This window comes from Oncorhynchus gorbuscha, linkage group LG15, assembly GCF_021184085.1.
Source record: "Oncorhynchus gorbuscha isolate QuinsamMale2020 ecotype Even-year linkage group LG15, OgorEven_v1.0, whole genome shotgun sequence".
Taxonomy (NCBI): Eukaryota; Metazoa; Chordata; class Actinopteri; order Salmoniformes; family Salmonidae; genus Oncorhynchus; species Oncorhynchus gorbuscha.
In genome coordinates this window covers 27,887,162-27,906,204 of record NC_060187.1, presented here as the reverse complement: position 1 = coordinate 27,906,204, position 19,043 = coordinate 27,887,162, and the positions used below count along the sequence as shown (strand labels likewise).

General features: G+C 42.2%; 1 protein-coding gene across 1 annotated transcript; it reads right to left on the bottom strand.

The window, feature by feature from the left end:
* Nucleotides 1-856: 856 nt before the first annotated feature.
* LOC123997663 (sodium-dependent phosphate transport protein 2B-like) lies at nt 857-13,898 on the bottom strand. Its single transcript, XM_046302119.1, has 13 exons — nt 13,778-13,898; nt 12,634-12,683; nt 12,390-12,524; nt 10,493-10,621; nt 10,015-10,158; nt 8,578-8,689; nt 8,221-8,416; nt 6,155-6,250; nt 5,236-5,356; nt 4,406-4,573; nt 2,376-2,492; nt 2,080-2,204; nt 857-1,961 (listed from the first exon to the last, which is right to left on the bottom strand). Exons 2-13 carry the CDS (start codon nt 12,677-12,679, stop codon nt 1,416-1,418), a joined length of 1,935 nt encoding a protein of 644 aa, XP_046158075.1. The 5' UTR covers nt 12,680-12,683; nt 13,778-13,898; the 3' UTR covers nt 857-1,415.
* Between the last annotated feature and the right edge of the window lie 5,145 nt (nt 13,899-19,043).

The following is a 19,043-nucleotide window of genomic DNA, read 5'->3' as shown; positions in this document are numbered from 1 at the left end:
CCTTTATAATCATTTATGGGTTTTTTTTTTCATGGAGACTTTTTGACTTTGTCAACATCCAGGACATACAGAGATTGAGTTGATGCGTGGTCTCAGCCGTGCATTATACCATAGTCTATAAACTGTCCTTTCAGAAAATAAAGACCAACATTATTTGAACAGCTGAGTATTCAACTATCTATCCAAGGTTATCACCAGTTCCAGAACTTTCTCTACCTGCATATTTTCTTTAATTACTATAACATTACTCAGTCTGAAAGAATAGATTGAATTGGTAATGTATGAATCAATATTTGAGAAATCATAGCAATGATAACCTTGTATTTGGTTTTCTGATTTGCTGCCAATTGTGCCAATTGATTTAGACACTGTAGTTTAAGTATAAAGCACTATCACCGTATTCAGAGTTCTACTCATGAAGTGCACCTTGGCTTGAGCAGGGGTGGTCTCCCAGGTGAACTATAGGGCAGGACAGGCAAATGTGTGGCAGGAGGTGATGCAGCGTGCGCACAGTGTACCTGCTGGTCTCTATGGGCCAGCAGGATGTTGGCCTTCACTCCTGACCAGGGAAAGGTTCTGCCCAGATAGCTACTGTCCAAAGGCACATCTGATACATTTCACTTACTACTATCAGTAGTACACACTGATTCAACCTCCCAAAAACCAGCTACAGCATTGGAGCACAACTCACCCGGGGTAACCAGTCTACTGTACCCATTAGCTTACAGTTATGCATTATCAACCACATGACCAGGCATTTTGAAATCTACAACATAAAAAATAAATCATAATACCAGCTCAGCCATGCAAATAACCTTTCAGTTGTTTACCTATAAGCATGACACAAACTGATGCATTGGTTTCTAATATTTATTGATGAGAGACAATACTGTAAAACCCATATAAAACAACTACCAACATGTATTCAGAATGTAAAATTACAGTCAGTCATGATACAATGCAATACAGTAAATTATCAAATAGGAACATTACACTATTTGGAAATATATCACAACATTCTGTTTCCAACTAACAATTTGTATTATTTACAAATATCAAAAGGTAAAACATTTTTAAATAGTCAGTGATGCATTAATAAAATAAAATGTTTAAAGTGCATGTTTATCCCATTCTATTTTATCATGAAAGTTTAAATGATACATTCAATAAACATGATCCAGAAAATATGACGGATGTGCAGAATGAGTCTGTATGTTTCCATGGAGTGGTTTTAGCAATATATGGTGATGCTCTCCTACAAGAAGTACAGTTGCTGTGTTCAGGCTTTCACCACTTCATGATACAGTATCACCTAAACAGAGACCGGTTAACTCCATAAAGCCTGAGCAAATGTGGAGGATTACATATATGTTATATATGTCTTACAGATATGTTACAGTGAATTCATAACTGTGTCAGAGCTGTGTAGCTTTCACAGTTTCCTTGGGAGCTTCTAGTGGCTCATCGTCTCTGGTTAGGGCTGGGTTATCATACATCTCTTGACTCTTCTTCCTCTCCTTACCACCCTTCTCTTCATCCTCAGTCTTCTGGCAGCACTTGCAGCAGCAGCGGGTTCCGCAGAAGGACATGCCAGACATAACCACTCCATCCCAGGGGGCCATGGAGTGCAGGGGGCGGGGCAAGAAGTCCCAGTTCCGGAGCCTGCTGGGCAGGTACCGAGGACAACGCGCCTGCATCAGGTTGACGATGATGATGAAGATGGCCAGGACAACGATGGGCACGGCCACCCCCACCAGAGCCTGCCAGCCGGCCAGGGAGAGCCCCAGGATGGTTAGGGGCATGAGGAAGAAGCAGAGCAGGAGGTAGATCGCTGCGAACCAGCGGTAGTTGGCTGTGCGGTTCCCCAGGGCTCTGGCCAAGCGGATGGGGATCCGAGTGAAAGGGATAGGATACCACAGCAGAATCCCCGCTATGTTGAAGAAGAAATGGCACAGTGCAATCTGCAGAGGAGATGCAAACAGGGTGAGTGAGACTTCAATAACACTGATGTATAGAGAGACAGAGTGGACAGAGAGCAATATGACACCGCCAGAAAAATAAATGATTACTACAACAAACCTGCAGTGAGTTGGCCAGGGTTTCCCCGGGAGCAGCCATAGCAGCAAGAATAGCAGTGGTAGTTGTGCCGATATTAGAGCCCAATGTCAGGGGATAGGCTCTCTCAAGGCTAATAACACCAATACCTGTTGGACGATAGAGAGAAGGAATAAGACATGGGCCAGAGAAAAATAATACAAGCAGGGTTACATGATACTGAAAGAATACTTGAGTGTACCAGTAGGTTCGGATGCCATAGGAGCCAGCTAAAGGTAAATGGATAGATAGACGCTAAACAAATATGCCTAACTACTCACCGACAAGGGGCGTGATTGCAGAGGTGAAGACAGAGCTGCTCTGAACGATGAAGGTCATTCCTGCTCCGACCAGGATGGCAATGTAACCAGTGACCCAGCTGAAGGGGAAGGGGAAGTCTGAACAGACAAGACAGAGCAGGTTAGGCATGGGCTCCCGAGTGGCGCAGCGGTCTAAGGCACTGCATCATCACAACCGGCCGTGATTGGGTGTCCCATAGGGCGGCGCACAATTGGCACAGCGTCATCCGGGTTAGAGTTTTGCCGGGGTAGGCCGTCCTTGTAAATAAGAATTTGTTCTTAACTGACTTGCCTAGTTACATAAAAGTTAAACAGCTTGGAGACCATAACCTAAAGATCACTTTGACTGTATTATGACCCCTTCAACATCAAAGTGAATTTTAGGATAACTTTCAACATAAACATCAAAGTGAATTTTAGGATAATTTTCAACATAAACATCAAAGTGAATTTTAGGATAATTTTCAACATAAACATCAAAGTGAATTTTAGGATAACTTTCAACATAAACATCAAAGTGAATTTTAGGATAACTTTCAACATAAACATCAAAGTGAATTTTAGGATAACTTTCAACATAAATATCAAAGTGAATTTTAGGATAATTTTCAACATAAACATCAAAGTGAATTTTAGGATAACTTTCAACATAAACATCAAAGTGAATTTTAGGATAACTTTCAACATAAACATCAAAGTGAATTTTAGGATAACTTTCAACATAAACATCAAAGTGAATTTTAGGATAACTTTCAACATAAACATCAAAGTGAATTTTAGGATAATTTTCAACATAAACATCAAAGTGAATTTTAGGATAATTTTCAACATAAACATCAAAGTGAATTTTAGGATAACTTTCAACATAAACATCAAAGTGAATTTTAGGATAATTTTCAACATAAACATCAAAGTGAATTTTAGGATAATTTGCAACATAAACATCAAAGTGAATTTTAGGATAACTTTCAACATAACCATCAAAGTGAATTTTAGGATAATTTTCAACATAAACATCAAAGTGAATTTTAGGATAATTTTCAACATAAACATCAAAGTGAATTTTAACTTTCAACATAAACATCAAAGTGAATTTTAGGATAACTTTCAACATAAACATCAAAGTGAATTTTAGGATAACTTTCAACATAAACATCAAAGTGAATTTTAGGATAATTTTCAACATAAACATCAAAGTGAATTTTAGGATAATTTTCAACATAAACATCAAAGTGAATTTTAGGATAATTTTCAACATAAACATCCAAAATTTTAGGATAATTTTCAACATAAACATCAAAGTGAATTTTAGGATAACTTTCAACATAAACATCAAAGTGAATTTTAGGATAATTTTCAACATAAACATCAAAGTGAATTTTAGGATAATTTTCAACATAAACATCAAAGTGAATTTTAGGATAACTTTCAACATAAACATCAAAGTGAATTTTAGGATAACTTTCAACATAAACACATCTTTAAACATAAACATCAAAGTGAATTTTAGGATAATTTTCAACATAAACATCAAAGTGAATTTTAGGATAATTTTCAACATAAACATCAAAGTGAATTTTAGGATAATTTTCAACATAAACATCCAAGTGAATTTTAGGATAATTTTCAACATAAACATCAAAGTGAATTTTAGGATAACTTTCAACATAAACATCAAAGTGAATTTTAGGATAATTTTCAACATAAACATCAAAGTGAATTTTAGGATAATTTTCAACATAAACATCAAAGTGAATTTTAGGATAACTTTCAACATAACCATGAAAGTGAATTTTAGGATAATTTTCAACATAAACATCAAAGTGAATTTTAGGATAACTTTCAACATAAACATCTAAGTGACCATAAGAATAACATGATAGTCATGTAACAAGACCAGAGCACCTGATGTGACCTTCAATCTGCAGAGTGGCTAATCCTGTGTTATCAAACAGGGTGTATGTTCTACCAGCGTTCTGAGTAGATTGGGAAGAAGGCCAATGTCTTCTCACCTGTGTTGAGCACCTTTTTGATGACCACGGCCACCTGTCCCTTGAGCATGGAGTTGAGCAGCTTGACGATGAGGATGAGGCAGGTACAGAGGATGAGCAGGGACAGGGCCAGCAGGATGAGGCCCACAGCCAGGTCAGGCAGGTTAGCATAGGCAAAGATATGGTTACCTGCATGGGAAGATGCCAAATGTTATTAAATATATACCTGAGACAAGGGTGGGATAAAACTGAAAGATTATAGAGAGAAGGTAATTAGTTTGTTGAGATTAGTGATAAGGTCATTTTTCTGTCCTGACAGGACTTCCACCGATTTGATGGAAAGGATAGGAAGGAAGAATGTTACTTCAACAGTCAACATGTTTTTCCCCCGTAGCTTCTACACTTAGCCCTGACATGTCTGGTGACCCAAAGTAATGGGTTACTTTACAACTGGATCTGATCCAAGCCAAAATAAGTGATGACCCTTTCCCTTATTTTGATTGGCTGATTTTCCAAGCATACAGGTATTAATTTTGTTTGGCTGTGTGGAGTGCTGGCCCGTCGATCGGCCTTGGGCCACTCCTGTGCTTCAGCTGTCCAGAATGAATGGGACTTTTAAGTGGGTAGAGGGGGTGAGGGGAGGGTATTTGAGCAGGTAGAAGAGGTGATGGGAGGGTATGTGATGAGTCACTAAATGGACTGAATGGAAGTCATTGTCCTTGTGACAGGTGGTGGTGGGGGGGGGGTTGTTCTCTGGTTTCACAGATGTTTGGCTGAGCGTATCAGGTAATCCAAATTGCTCTGTATAGGCCTTTTATGGGATCATGGCACAGTGATTGTACTGTACTTACATCTCTCTAGATTGATTGTCTCAGTAACATTTATCTGCGTCCATGTCTTGTTGCCTTCCACCCAACAGGGGACGCCGATCGTGCAGTTGGCAGCTGAGGGAACTGTTATATTTAAAAGAGTCTAAAAAATAATAATACAAGTTTTCGCAAATACAGATAAAATGCACAGTGCATAATCATTGTAATCAAAACCTATGGAAACAATAACATCTACATTGACTAGTAAAGAAAGGGCATTTTATTAAAGGTCCAACACAGCCATTTTTACCTCAATATCAAATCCTTTCTGGGTAACAGTTAAGTACTTTACTGTAATTGTTTACCAATCAAATGGTCAAAAAGAAACAAAAATAGATTCTTAGCAAAGAGCTAATTCAAGCTGGAATTTTGATAGGACTGTCTGGGAGTGGTCTGAGTTGGGAGGGGAAAACTGAAAATGTACTGTTTTTCGCAGAGAGGTTCGGAACTCCCTTATTGGTCTATTAACTGATTTACCACCTGGTGATGTCACAAGGCACACCAAAATAGGCTGATATTTCAGGCGGTCTTTTCTAACAGCGCACACACTAAAAGGGCATTATAATAATTTTCACAATTTCACAGTATTATTCCAAACTCATAGTGGAAAATATGTATAAAAACAAAGGAAATCACGTTTTTGACTGCACTGGGCCTTTAAGAAAATTCCACCTTCATCATGATATAGTGGCAATAAAGCACTGGTCCTTATAAGTAGAATCACTCTGGCTAAGCTAAAAGCTGTCAAACATTAACCCTGCGACAGAGGGCTTAAGAGATAACACTCCCAGCTATACTACAGATTTATTTACTGTTGGAAAAGTCTTCATCATAAATCATCACAAACTTGGTCAATAATAACCCATTGTTTGACTATCCGATTAATAATTCCGTGATTTACCGTGATTTTCTCTGTTTTGCACCAGATTTTGATCAGACTCTTGTTTCTGGCCGCTGGGTCACCCGTGGCAATGTCACTGATGACCGTTTTATCCAGCTAGAGGAAAAGAAAGGCCTCTGTTCAGTTGTATATCATTTTATTATGGCCTACTAAAGTTCTCTATCAACTCAAATGTAACATTAAGCTGATGTTTCAAATATGTTTCAGGGTTGTATAGGTGTCTTGCTAGCCTTTGGAAAGTATTCAGATCCCTTGACTTTTTACACATTTTGTTACGTTACAGTCTTATTCTAAAATGTATTTAAAAAATATTTCCTCATCAATCTACACACAATACCCCCTAATAATGAAGCAAAAACAGAATTTTTGCTGATTTATCAAAAAATTGAAAAAACTGAAATATAACATCTACCTACAGTATTCAGACCCTTTACTCAGTACTTTATTGAAGCACCTTTGGTAGTGATTACAGCCTTGAGTCTTCTTGGGTATGACGCTACAAGCTTGGCACAACTATATTTGGGGAGTTTCTCCCATTAGTCTCTGCAGATCCTCTCAAGCTCTGTCAGGTTGGGTGGGGAGCATTACTGCACAGCTATTTTCGGGTCTCTCCAGAGATGTTCGATTGGGTTCAAGTCCTGGCTCTGACTGGGCCACTCAAGGATATTCAGAGACTTGTCCCGAAGCCACTCCTGCGATGTCTTGGCCTATGTGCTTAGGCTCGTTGTCCTGTTGGATTTTGAACCTTCACCCCAGTCTGGGGTCCTGAGCGCTTTGGAGCAGGTTTTCATCAAGGATCTCTCTGTACTTTGCTCCGTTCAAATTTCCCTCAATCCTGACTAGTCTCCCAGTCCCTGCCGCTGAAAAACATCCCCACAGTATTATGCTGCCACCACCGTAGGGATGGTGCCAGGTTTCCTCTAGAAGTGACGGTTGGTATTCAGGCCAAAGAGTTCAATATTGGTTTCATCAGACCAAAACATTTTAATTATCATGGTCTGACAGTCTTTAGGTGCCTTTTGGCAAACTCCAAGTGGACTGTCATGTGCCTTTTACTGAGGAGTGGCTTCTGCCTGGCCACTCTACTATAAAGGCCTGATTGGTGGAAAGCTGCAGAGATGGTTGTCCTTCTGGAAGTTTCTCCCATCTTCACAGAGGAACTCTGAGTGACCATCGGGTTCATAGTCAACTCCCTGACCAAGGCCCTTCTCCCCCGATTTCTCAGTTTGGCCAGGCGGCCAGCTCTAGGAAGAGTCCTGGTGGTTCCAAACTTCTTCCATTTAAGAATGATGGAGGCCACTGTGTTCTTGGGGACCTTCAATACTGCAGAAATGTTTTGGTATCCTAGATCTGTGCCTCGACACTTTCCTGTCTCGGAGCTTTACGGACAGCTTTTACGACCTCATTGCTTGGTTTTTGCTCTGACATGCACTGTCAACTATGGGACCTTATATAGACAGGTGTGTGCCTTTCCAAATCCTGTACAATCAATTGAATTTACCACAGGTGGACTCCAATGAAGTTGTAGAAACATCTCAAGGATGATCAATGGAAACAGGATGCACCTGAGCTCAATTTCGAGTCTCATAGCAAAGGGTCTGAATACTTATGTAAATAAAAAAAACTACATTTCTGTTTTAAATTGTTTATACATTTGCGAAAACTTCTAAAAACCTGTTTTCATTTTGTCAGGTGCATTAGGGACACTCGTGATAATAATAAATGCCATTGAGCAGACACTTTTATCCATAGCAACTTACAATCATGCATGCATACATTTTAGATATGGGTGGCCCCAGCGGGAATCAAACCGACAATATTTGCTGTTGTAAGCGCCATGCTCTACCGAATGAGCCACACAGGACCACCTATGTTGTAGCAATCTGTCAGTCGATGACACAGTCGATGACATAGCACGCAACCATTGGTTGATGTCTGCAATGTCTGGGCTTTGCTTGCTCATAGTTAGTTAAAATCCCATGATGTACACCAGATGACAACATCCAGAATAGCATTTTATATTGTAATTAACAAGATGCTTCATGATGGTGAAATGCTGCTCCTACCTCTATGATGGCACTGGTGAGGGGGTCAGTGATGACATTTAGCAGGTCAGGGGCATTGTCACCCCCCTGGATGTTAAAGGAGTCGATGACAATCTTGGTGAGTTTATACAGGACACCAGTGGCTGCCTCCAGCGGCAGCAGGATTAGCACAGACAGCCAGTTAAAGAAGTCATGCACCGTGGCACCAGCAAACGCCCTGGAAGAAATAACACCAGGATCGACATCTCACTATTTATCCAGCATGGTACAATTCTGCTTGTTACCAAGCAACAAATTAGAATGATTTTTATAGTCCAAAATGGTGAAGTAAACTTCTATCAATTTAGGCTGCTTAGAAAGTGATCCAGTCAGATGTACCTGCGGAACTCATTTCTGTCTCCTGCCTGCATCATTGCCACGATAGTGTTGGTGACTGAGGTTCCAATGTTGGCTCCCATAATGACAGGCACGGCAGACTGGACCTCCAGCACTTCAATGACGATACAATCACTTTAGGTTTATATAAGACAATAATCACTTGGCTTTGCTCATGTAGTTATGTATACAGATGTGTATGTATGAGTGAGTGCAAATGTGTTTGTTTACATTTTAGCAGACGCTTTTATCCAGAGCAATTTATAGGAGCAATTTGTGTTTAGTGCCTTGCACAAGGACACATACAGATTTTTCACCTAGTTACATTACATACATTACATTTAAGTCATTTAGCAGACGCTCTTATCCAGAGCGACTTACAAATTGGTGCATTCACCTTATGACATCCAGTGGAACAGCCACTTTACAATAGTGCATCTAAATCTTTTAAGGGGGGTAGGGGGGTGAGAAGGATTACTTTATCCTATCCTAGGTATTCCTTAAAGAGGTGGGGTTTCAGGTGTCTCCGGAAGGTGGTGATTGACTCCGCTGTCCTGGCGTCGTGAGGGAGTTTGTTCCACCATTGGGGAGCCAGAGCAGCGAACAGTTTTGACTGGGCTGAGCGGGAACTGTACTTCCTCAGTGGTAGGGAGGCGAGCAGGCCAGAGGTGGATGAACGCAGTGCCCTTATTTGGGTGTAGGGCCTGATCAGAGCCTGGAGGTACTGAGGTGCCGTTCCCCTCACAGCTCCGTAGGCAAGCACCATGGTCTTGTAGCGGATGCGAGCTTCAACTGGAAGCCAGTGGAGAGAGCGGAGGAGCGGGGTGACGTGAGAGAACTTGGGAAGGTTGAACACTAATAATATAATAATATAATATATGCCATTTAGCAGACGCTTTTATCCAAAGCGACTTACAGTCATGTGTGCATACATTCTACGTATGGGTGGTCCCGGGGATAGAACCCACTACCCTGGCGTTACAAGCGCCATGCTCTACCAACTGAGCTACAGAAGGACCACTAGACGGGCTGCGGCGTTCTGGATGAGTTGTAGGGGTTTAATGGCACAGGCAGGGAGCCCAGCCAACAGCGAGTTGCAGTAATCCAGACGGGAGATGACAAGTGCCTGGATTAGGACCTGCGCCGTTTCCTGTGTGAGGCAGGGTCGTACTCTGCGGATGTTGTAGAGCATGAACCTACAGGAACGGGCCACCGCCTTGATGTTAGTTGAGAACGACAGGGTGTTGTCCAGGATCACGCCAAGGTTCTTAGCGCTCTGGGAGGAGGATTCAAACTAGCAACCTTTGGGTTACTGTCTTAACACTCTTAACCGCTAGGCTATCTGTTTGTGTGTGTATGTGCATCCTGTACATGCGTGAATGTCCGTGTGTGCATGTGTGTATGTGTCCCATGTGTACTTGTATGTGTGTGTATACTCACATCCAGAAGACACCATGCTGACCACAATAGAGGAGGACGTGCTAGAACTCTGGACTAACACTGTGACCAGCACTCCAATCACCAGGCCAGCCACAGGGTTGGACAGCACCGCATTGTCCTGGAAAATGTCCCCGGCTGCCTTACCTGTGGATACACAGTGACACACAGCCAAATTCATCATGAAAACATCCCATAAATGCTTTGATATCCATAAACAGCCAATTTTATGATATTTAGAAACAGAATACGAGGACAGTTGTAATTGTGAATAATATTGTGTAATGTCATCAACATGAAAGTATGAGAGTATCATTAAATGAGCAGAGCTAAAACATAAGTATGGACAACAGGACCTGGTTGACAACAAAGATTCACTTTTAATTACTTTAATATGATTATGACTGTATATTATATGATTGGGTTGGGTTGAATTCATTTTGTCTACACTGACAGAGAGAGAGAGCAGGTTTAATGTTACCTCCAACTAGCTGGAAAGCAGAGCTCAGGACGTCCAGAGAGCAGACGAACATGTAGAGAAATCCAACCAGCAGAATAAACCTGACGATGGAAGTCAGAACCCACATAACCTTCCCTTTGGCATCCAACTCTGTTTCCAAAAAGAGACTGCATTTTTGTTTGTGTAGTCACACAGGTTAACACTTCAACATTGATTTTCATCCCAGTGATTGGCATTTTTCCTATTTTGTTGCCTTACAACCTGGAATTCATTTTTTTGGGGGGGTTGTATCATTTGATATACACAGCATGCCTACCACTTTGAAGATGCAAAGTATGTTTTATTGTGAAGCAAACAAGAAATAAGACAAAACATAGAAAACTAGAGCATGCAAAACTGCCCCCCCCCAAAAAAACAAAAACAAAAAGTCAATACTTTGTAGGGCCACCTTTTGCAGCAATTGTAGCTGTAGGTTTCTTGGGGTATGTCTCTATAGGCTTGGCAAATATAGCCACTGGGAGTTTTGCTCATTCTTCAAGGCATAACTGCTCCAGCTCCTTCAGGTTGGATGGGTTCCGCTGGTGTACAGAAATCTTTAGGTCATGCCACAGATTCTCAATTGGATGGAGGTCTGGGCTTTGACTAGGCCATTCCAAGAAACTTAAATGTTTCCCCTTAAGCCACTCAAGTGTTGCTTTAGCAGTATGCTTAGTGTCATTGGGATGGTGGTTCACTCTCCTGCTGGAAGGTGAACCTCCGCCCCAGTCTCAAATCTCTAGAAGACTGAAACAGGTTCCCCTCAAGAATTTCCCTGTATTTAGCGCCATCTATCATTCTTTCAATTCTGACCAGTTTCCCAGTTCCTGCTGATGAAAAACATCCCCGCAGTATGATGCTGCCACCACCATGCTTCACTGTGGGGATGCTGTTCTCAGGGTGATGAGAGGTGTTGGGTTTTCCATGATGGCCATCTGACGAGAGTACCTCTTTCCATATGTTTGGGGAGTCTCCCACATGCCTTTTGGCGAACACCAAACGTGTTTGCTTATTTTTTTCTTTAAGCAATGGCTTTTTTCTGGCTGCTCTTCGGTAAATCCCAGCTCTGTGGAGTGTAGAGCTTAAAGTGGTCCTATGGACAGATACTCCAATCTCAGCTGTGGAACTTTGCAGTTCCTTCAGGGTTATCTTTGGTCTCTTTGTTGCCTCTGATTAATGCCCTCCTTGCCTGTTCCAGGAGATTTGGTGGGCGACCCTCTCTTGGCAGGTTTGTTGTGGTACCACATTCTTTCATTTCTTTTATAATGGATTTAATTGTGCTCCTTGGGAAGTTCAAAGTTTCTGATATGTTTTTATAACACAACCCTGATCTGTACTTCTCCACAACGGTGTCCCTGACCTGTTTGGAGAGCTCCTTGGGCTTCATTGTGTCACTTGCTTGGTGGTGCCGCTTGATTAGTGATGTTGCAGACTCTGGGGCCTTTCAGAACAGGTGTATATATACTGAGATCATGTGACACTTAGATTGCACACAGGTGGACTTTAACTAATTATGTGACTTCTGAAGGTAATTGGTTGCACCAGATCTTATTTAGGGGATTCATGACAAAGGGGGTGAATACATATGCATATACCACTTTTCCGTTTTGTATAAAAAAATAAAAAAATTTAAACAAGTATTTTTTTTCATTTCTCTTCACCAATTTGGACTATTTTGTGTATGTTCATTACATTAAATCCAAATAAAAATCTATGTAAATTACAGGTTGTAATGCAACAAATTAGGAAAAATGCCAAGGGGGATGAATACTTTTGCAAGGCACTGTATTACACACTGTATTGAGCGCCCAGCTGTGCACTTGGTTGGGAATGAGGTACAATATCCGACTCAATTTCAGATGCAACCACACTCTTATCTCACCTGACCACTTGAGTCCAGTGTCCTGCAGTTCAGGGAGGTTCCAGGGGTCGTCCTCATCCGGGTCCTTGTCCACCAGGTCCATAGTAGAATATGCCGACGGGACGACTGAGTCTTTAGGTGCCTTACCAGCATCATCTGTGAGATTAGGATAATTGTGAGTGGCGGTTGCCTCTGTGTGTGGTGATGCTGCCTGGTGGTGAGGTATGGACTTCATAGATAGTAAAGCGTAGCCTACTGTACATACCAAGAGTGGGAGACGGAGTATCTCTAAATTCTGGTTGAAGAGGCATTGCCCTATAGGAAAAAATAACTTACTTTGCGGTAAACCATGAAGATCATGTAGCAAACCTCAAGGTATACAGTTTTGACTTGAATAAATCAATTTGGAAAGAAAAACATTTACATGTGAAAAGCCAGTAATGGTTCACTTTTTAAATATTTTTCTCTCTCAGAGGAAACAAATACACAATCCTTTTATATTGAGACACCTCTATTTGATAGTTCCTAAATATTTTATATTTTTGTATCCTCCAACGCATAGCCAAGCAATCTTGTGCCTGTCACAAGATGTTACCAAATATGATAATTTCTCCTTTAAATTATGGAAACTTATTCCATGGGAATAACTCATGGTGATGTTGCTTTTTCACATCCACATTGATAAAGTCCACAGAGAAATACAAATATGACTGTATCCTAGGGGCCTACAATCCTCAAGAAACCATACAAAAAGTTGAATCAGAAAAGCTCTCTAAGCTCAGATTTTCCAAGGTTCAAAATGAGTTATCTCAAACAAAAATTGTGTACAACAGAGGCATACTATGCCTATTACTAGGCTATAACTAATACAATGAATACCTATTATTCCTATAATAACAATAATAGTTAAAGCGAGGTTAAACAGCAGAAGGTAGCACTCCTGAAAACATGCTCGACCAGTCATTGGCTCCACATTGTGTGTAGCTGCATGCCAACAATAATAATAATAATAATAATAATTTAGAGGTTATAAGCAAATACAGCTATAGGTAACAATTCCTAACATATCCTTGTTTGTTTGTTGTAGTTTTATTTTGTTGTGATATTACCTGAATGAGTCTTGTTTGTAATGTATGGTGTATTGCAGTATGAAGAGTGGTAATACACACCTGCAGTGGAGTGATATTACCTGAATGAGTCTTGTTTGTAATGTATGGTGTATTGCAGTATGAAGAGTGGTAATACACACCTGCAGTGGAGTGATATTACCTGAATGAGTCTTGTTTGTAATGTATGGTGTATTGCAGTATGAAGAGTGGTAATACACACCTGCAGTGGAGTGATATTACCTGAATGAGTCTTGTTTGTAATGTATGGTGTATTGCAGTATGAAGAGTGGTAATACACACCTGCAGTGGATGCTTTTTCAGGAGTCCTTCACCTGAGCTACCTGCAAGCTGCTTATAAAGCACAAAACACGCTGGACGCTGACTGTTCAAAGTCCGTGGCAAAAGGGGCACTCTTGACAGTGACTGATCTTACCAGAGCATCTGCAGTGAATGTAGACCAGGCAACATCAAATGATTAGTGTATGATGGAATATTACTATTCTGGCATGGGGTTTTACAACATTGTTGGCACTAGATAGAAAGTAGGCTAATGCCTGTCATAAACTTTTTTATTTTTTTATTTGTTTTGCTGGATGATAGCAGCAGTCAATCTCAGATTATGGCGAAAAGAAAAGTAGCAAATGAACTAGGTGTAACCAAATAACCTTGATGATTTCAACATGGATGTACTGTATTGACACTTTCAAATATCTAAAAGGCCAGTCCTGTGAAAATGTATCACACTTTGATTGAGAATAGGGTATTCAAATAACAGATTTATACTTTAAACTTTAAACAGGTTTAGACCATCTAGATTATTGCTAAGCCTAGCCCAATTCCTGACCGTAACCTAATTATCCTGAACTGCTACGTTAATTATCTTATTAACCTGCTACGTTAATTATCTGCTGCGTAAATTCCCCTAGAACCTGCCACAAAAAAGTCACTTTCGATTTGAGCTGTATCAAAGTGCCATGTTTTTAGGTTGTCCTGGCCGGCTCAGTTTGCATTTGTGTGTAATGCATTTCTCTTCTGAGTGGAGAAAACATGCTCTCTGGTGGTGGCTTGTGGTGGCATTTGTAGGTTAAGCCAAATTCTTTGGCAAATATTGTAGAGAACAAAAACAATAGTAAAGTATGTTGTGGGTAAAAAATGTTTAAGATCTACAGTGGGGCAAAAAAGTATTTAGTCAGCCACCAATTGTGCGGGTTCTCCCACTTAAAAAGATGAGAGAGGCCTGTAATTCTCATCATAGGTACACTTCAACTATGACAGACAAAATGAGAAAATAAATCCAATCACATTGTAGGATTTTTTATGAATACATTTGCAAATTATGGTGGAAAATAAGTATTTGGTCACCTACAAACAAGCAGGATTTCTGGCTCTCACAGACCTGTAACTTATTCTTTAAGAGGCTCCTCTGTCCTCCACTCGTTACCTGTATTAATGACACCTGTTTGAACTTGTTATCAGTATAAAAGACACCTGTCCACAACCTCAAACAGTCACACGCCAAACTCCACTATGGCCAAGACCAAAGAGCTGTCAAAGGACACCAGAAACAAAATTGTAGACCTGCACCAGACTGGGAAGACTGAATCTGCAATAGGTAAGCAGATTGGTTTGAAGAAATCAACTGTGGGAGCAATTATTAGGAAATGGAAGACATACAAGACCACTGATAATCTCCCCGATCTGGGGCTCCACGCAAGATCTCACCCCGTGGGGTCAAAATGATCACAAGAACAGTGAGCAAAAATCCCAGAACCACACGGGGGGACCTAGTGAATGACCTGCAGAGAGCTGGGACCAAAGTAACAAAGCCTACCATCAGTAACACACTACGCCGCCAGGGACTCAAATCCTGCAGTGCTAGACGTGTCCCCCTGCTTAAGCCAGTACATGTCCAGGCCCGTCTGAAGTTTGCTAGAGAGCATTTGGATGATCCAGAAGAAGATTGGGGGAATGTCATATGGTCAGATGAAACCAAAATATAACTTTTTGGTAAAAACTAAACTCGTCGTGTTTGGAGGACAGGAGTTGCATCCAAAGAACACCATACCTACTGTGAAGCATGGGGGTGGAAACATCATGCTTTTGGGCTGTCTTTCTGCAAAGGGACCAGGACGACTGATCCGTGTAAAGGAAAGAATGAATGGGGCCATGTATCGGGAGATTTTGAGTGGAAACCTCCTTCCATCAGCAAGGGCATTTTTATTTTACCTGTATTTAACTAGGCAAGTCAGTTAAGAACAAATTCTTATTTTCAATGAAGGAACAGTGGGTTAACTGCCTGTTCAGGGGCAGAACGACAGATATGTGGCTTGTCAGCTCGGTGGTTTGAACTGGCAACCTTCCGGTTACTAGTCCAACGCTCTAACCACTAGGCTACCCTGCCGCCCCAATTGAAGATCCATTGAAGATGAAACGTGGCTGGGTCTTTCAGCATGACAAAGTGGCATAGTTTAAAGTGGCTAGTGATACATGTATTACATAAAGATGCAGTAGATGATATAGAGTACAGTATATACGTATACATATGAGATTAATAATGTAGGGTATGTAAACATTATATTAAGTAGCATTGTTTAAAGTGGCTAGTGATATATTTTACATCATTTCCCATCAATTCCCATTATTAAAGTGGCTGGAGTTGAGTCAGTGTGTTGGCAGCAGCCACTCAATGTTAGTGGTGGCTGTTTAACAGTCTGATGGCATTGAGATAGAAGCTGTTTTTCAGTCTCTCGGGTCCCAGCTTTGATGCACCTGTACTGACCTCGCCTTCTGGATGATAGCGGGGTGAACGGGCAGTGGCTCATGTGGTTGTTGTCCTTGATGATCTTTATGGCCTTCCTGTGACATCGGGTGGTGTAGGTGTCCTTGAGGGCAGGTAGTTTGCCCCAGGTGATGCGTTGTGCAGACCTCACTACCCTCTGGAGAGCCTTACGGTTGTGGGCGGAGCAGTTGCCGTACCAAGCGGTGATACAGCCCGACAGGATGCTCTCGATTGTGCATCTGTAAAAGTTTGTGCGTGCTTTTGGTGACGAGCAGAATTTCTTCAGCCTCCTGAGGTTGAAGAGGCGCTGCTGCGCCTTCTTCACGATGCTGTCTGTGTGGGTGGACCAATTCAGTTTGTCTGTGATGTGTACACCGAGGAACTTAAAACTTACTACCCTCTCCACTACTGTTCCATCGATGTGGATAGGGGATGTTCCCTCTGCTGTTTCCTGAAGTCCACAATCATCTCCTTAGTTTTGTTGACGTTGAGTGTGAGGTTATTTTCCTGACACCACACTCCGAGGGCCCTCACCTCCTCCCTATAGGCCGTCTCGTCGTTGTTGGTAATCAAGCCTATCACTGCTGTGTCGTCCGCAAACTTGATGATTGAGTTGGAGGCGTGCGTGGCCACGCAGTCGTGGGTGAACAGGGAGTACAGGAGAGGGCCCAGAACGCACCCTTGTGGGGCCACAGTGTTGAGGATCAGCGGGGTGGAGATGTTGTTACCTACCCTCACCACCTGGGGGCGGCCCGTCAGGAAGTCCAGTACCCAGTTGCACAGGGCGGGGTTCGAGACCCAGGGTCTCGAGCTTGATGATGAATTTGGAGGGTACTATGGTGTTAAATGCTGAGCTGTAGTCGATGAACAGCATTCTCACATAGGTATTCCTCTTGTCCAGATGGGTTAGTGCAGTGTGCAGTGTGGTTGAGATTGCAACGTCTGTGGACCTATTTGGGCGGTAAGCAAATTGGAGTGGGTCTAGGGTGTCAGGTAGGGTGGAGGTGATATGGTCCTTGACTAGTCTCTCAAAGCTGATGACGGAAGTGAGTGCTATGGGGCGGTAGTCGTTTTGCTCAGTTACCTTAGCTTTCTTGGGAACAGGAACAATGGTGGCCCTCTTGAAGCATGTGGGAACAGCAGACTGGGATAAGGATTGATTGAATATGTCCGTAAACACACCAGCCAGCTGGTCTGCGCATGCGCATGCGCGACTGGGGATGCCGTCTGGGTCTGCAGCCTTGCGAGGGTTAACACGTTTAAATGTTTTACTCACCTCGGCTGCAGTGAGTTTGCATGTTTTGGTTGCGAGCCGTGTCAGTGGCACTGTATTGTCCTCAAAGCGGGCAAAAAAGTGATTTAGTCTGCCAGGGAGCAAGACATCCTGGTCCGTGACTGGGCTGGTTTTCTTTTTGCAATCCGTGATTGACTGTAGACCCTGCCACATACCTCTTGTGTCTGAGCCGTTGAATTGTGATTCTACTTTGTCTCTATACTGACGCTTAGCTTGTTTGATTGCCTTGCGGAGAGAATAGCTACACTGTTTGTATTCGGTCATGTTTCCGGTCACCTTGCCCTGATTAAAAGCAGTGGTTTGCGCTTTCAGTTTCACGTGAATGATGCCATCAATCCACGGTTTCTGGTTTGGGAATGTTTTATTCATTGCTATGGAAACGTCATCTTCAACGCACGTTCTAATGAACTCGTTCACCGAATCAGCGTATTCGTTGTTGTTTGTTGTTGTTTGAGGCAATACGAAACATATCCCAGTCCACGTGATGGAAACAGTCTTGGAGAGTGGAATCAGATTGGTCGGACCAGCGTTGAACAGATCTGAGCGCGGGAGCTTCTTGTTTTAGCTTCTGTCTGTAGGCAGGGAGCAACAAAATGGAGTCGTGGTCAGCTTTTCCGAAAGGAGGGCAAGGGAGGGCCTTATATGCGTCGCGGAAGTTAGAATAGCAATGATCCAAGGTTTTACCAGCCCTGGTTGCGCAATCGATATGCTGATACAATTTAGGGAGTCTTGTTTTCAGATTAGCCTTGTTAAAATCCCCAGCTACAATGAATGCAGCCTCAGGATATATGGATTCCAGTTTGCAAAGAGTCAAATAAAGTTAGTTCAGAGCCATCGATGTGTCTGCTTGGGGGGAATATATACGGCTGTGATTATAATCGAAGAGAATTCCCTTGGTAGATAATGCGGTCGACATTTGATTGTGAGGAATTCTAAATCAGGTGAACAGAAGGACTTGAGTTCCTGTACGCTGTTGTGACCACACCACGTCTCGTTAACCATAAAGCATACGCCCCCGCCCCTCTTCTTACCAGAAAGATGTTTGTTTCTGTCGGCGCGATGCGTGGAGAAACCAGCTGGCTGCACCGATTCCGATAGCGTGTCTCGAGTGAGCCATGTTTCCGTGAAGCAAAGAACGTTACAGTCTCTGATGTCTCTCTGGAATGCTACCCTTGCACGGATTTTATAAACCTTGTTGTCAAGAGACTGGACATTGGCGAGAAGTGTGCTAGGGAGTGGTGCGCGATGTGCCCGTCTCCGGAGTCTGACCAGAAGACCGCTTCGTTTCCCTCTTTTACGAAGTCGTTGTTTTGGGTCGCCGGCTGGGATCCATTCCGTTGTCCTGGGTGAAAGGCAGAACACAGGATCCGCTTCGCGAAGGTCATATTCTTGGTCGTACTGATGGTGAGTTGACGCTGCTCTTATATAGTTCTTCTCGACTGTATGTAATGAAACCTAAGATGACCTGGGGTACCAATGTAAGAAATAACACG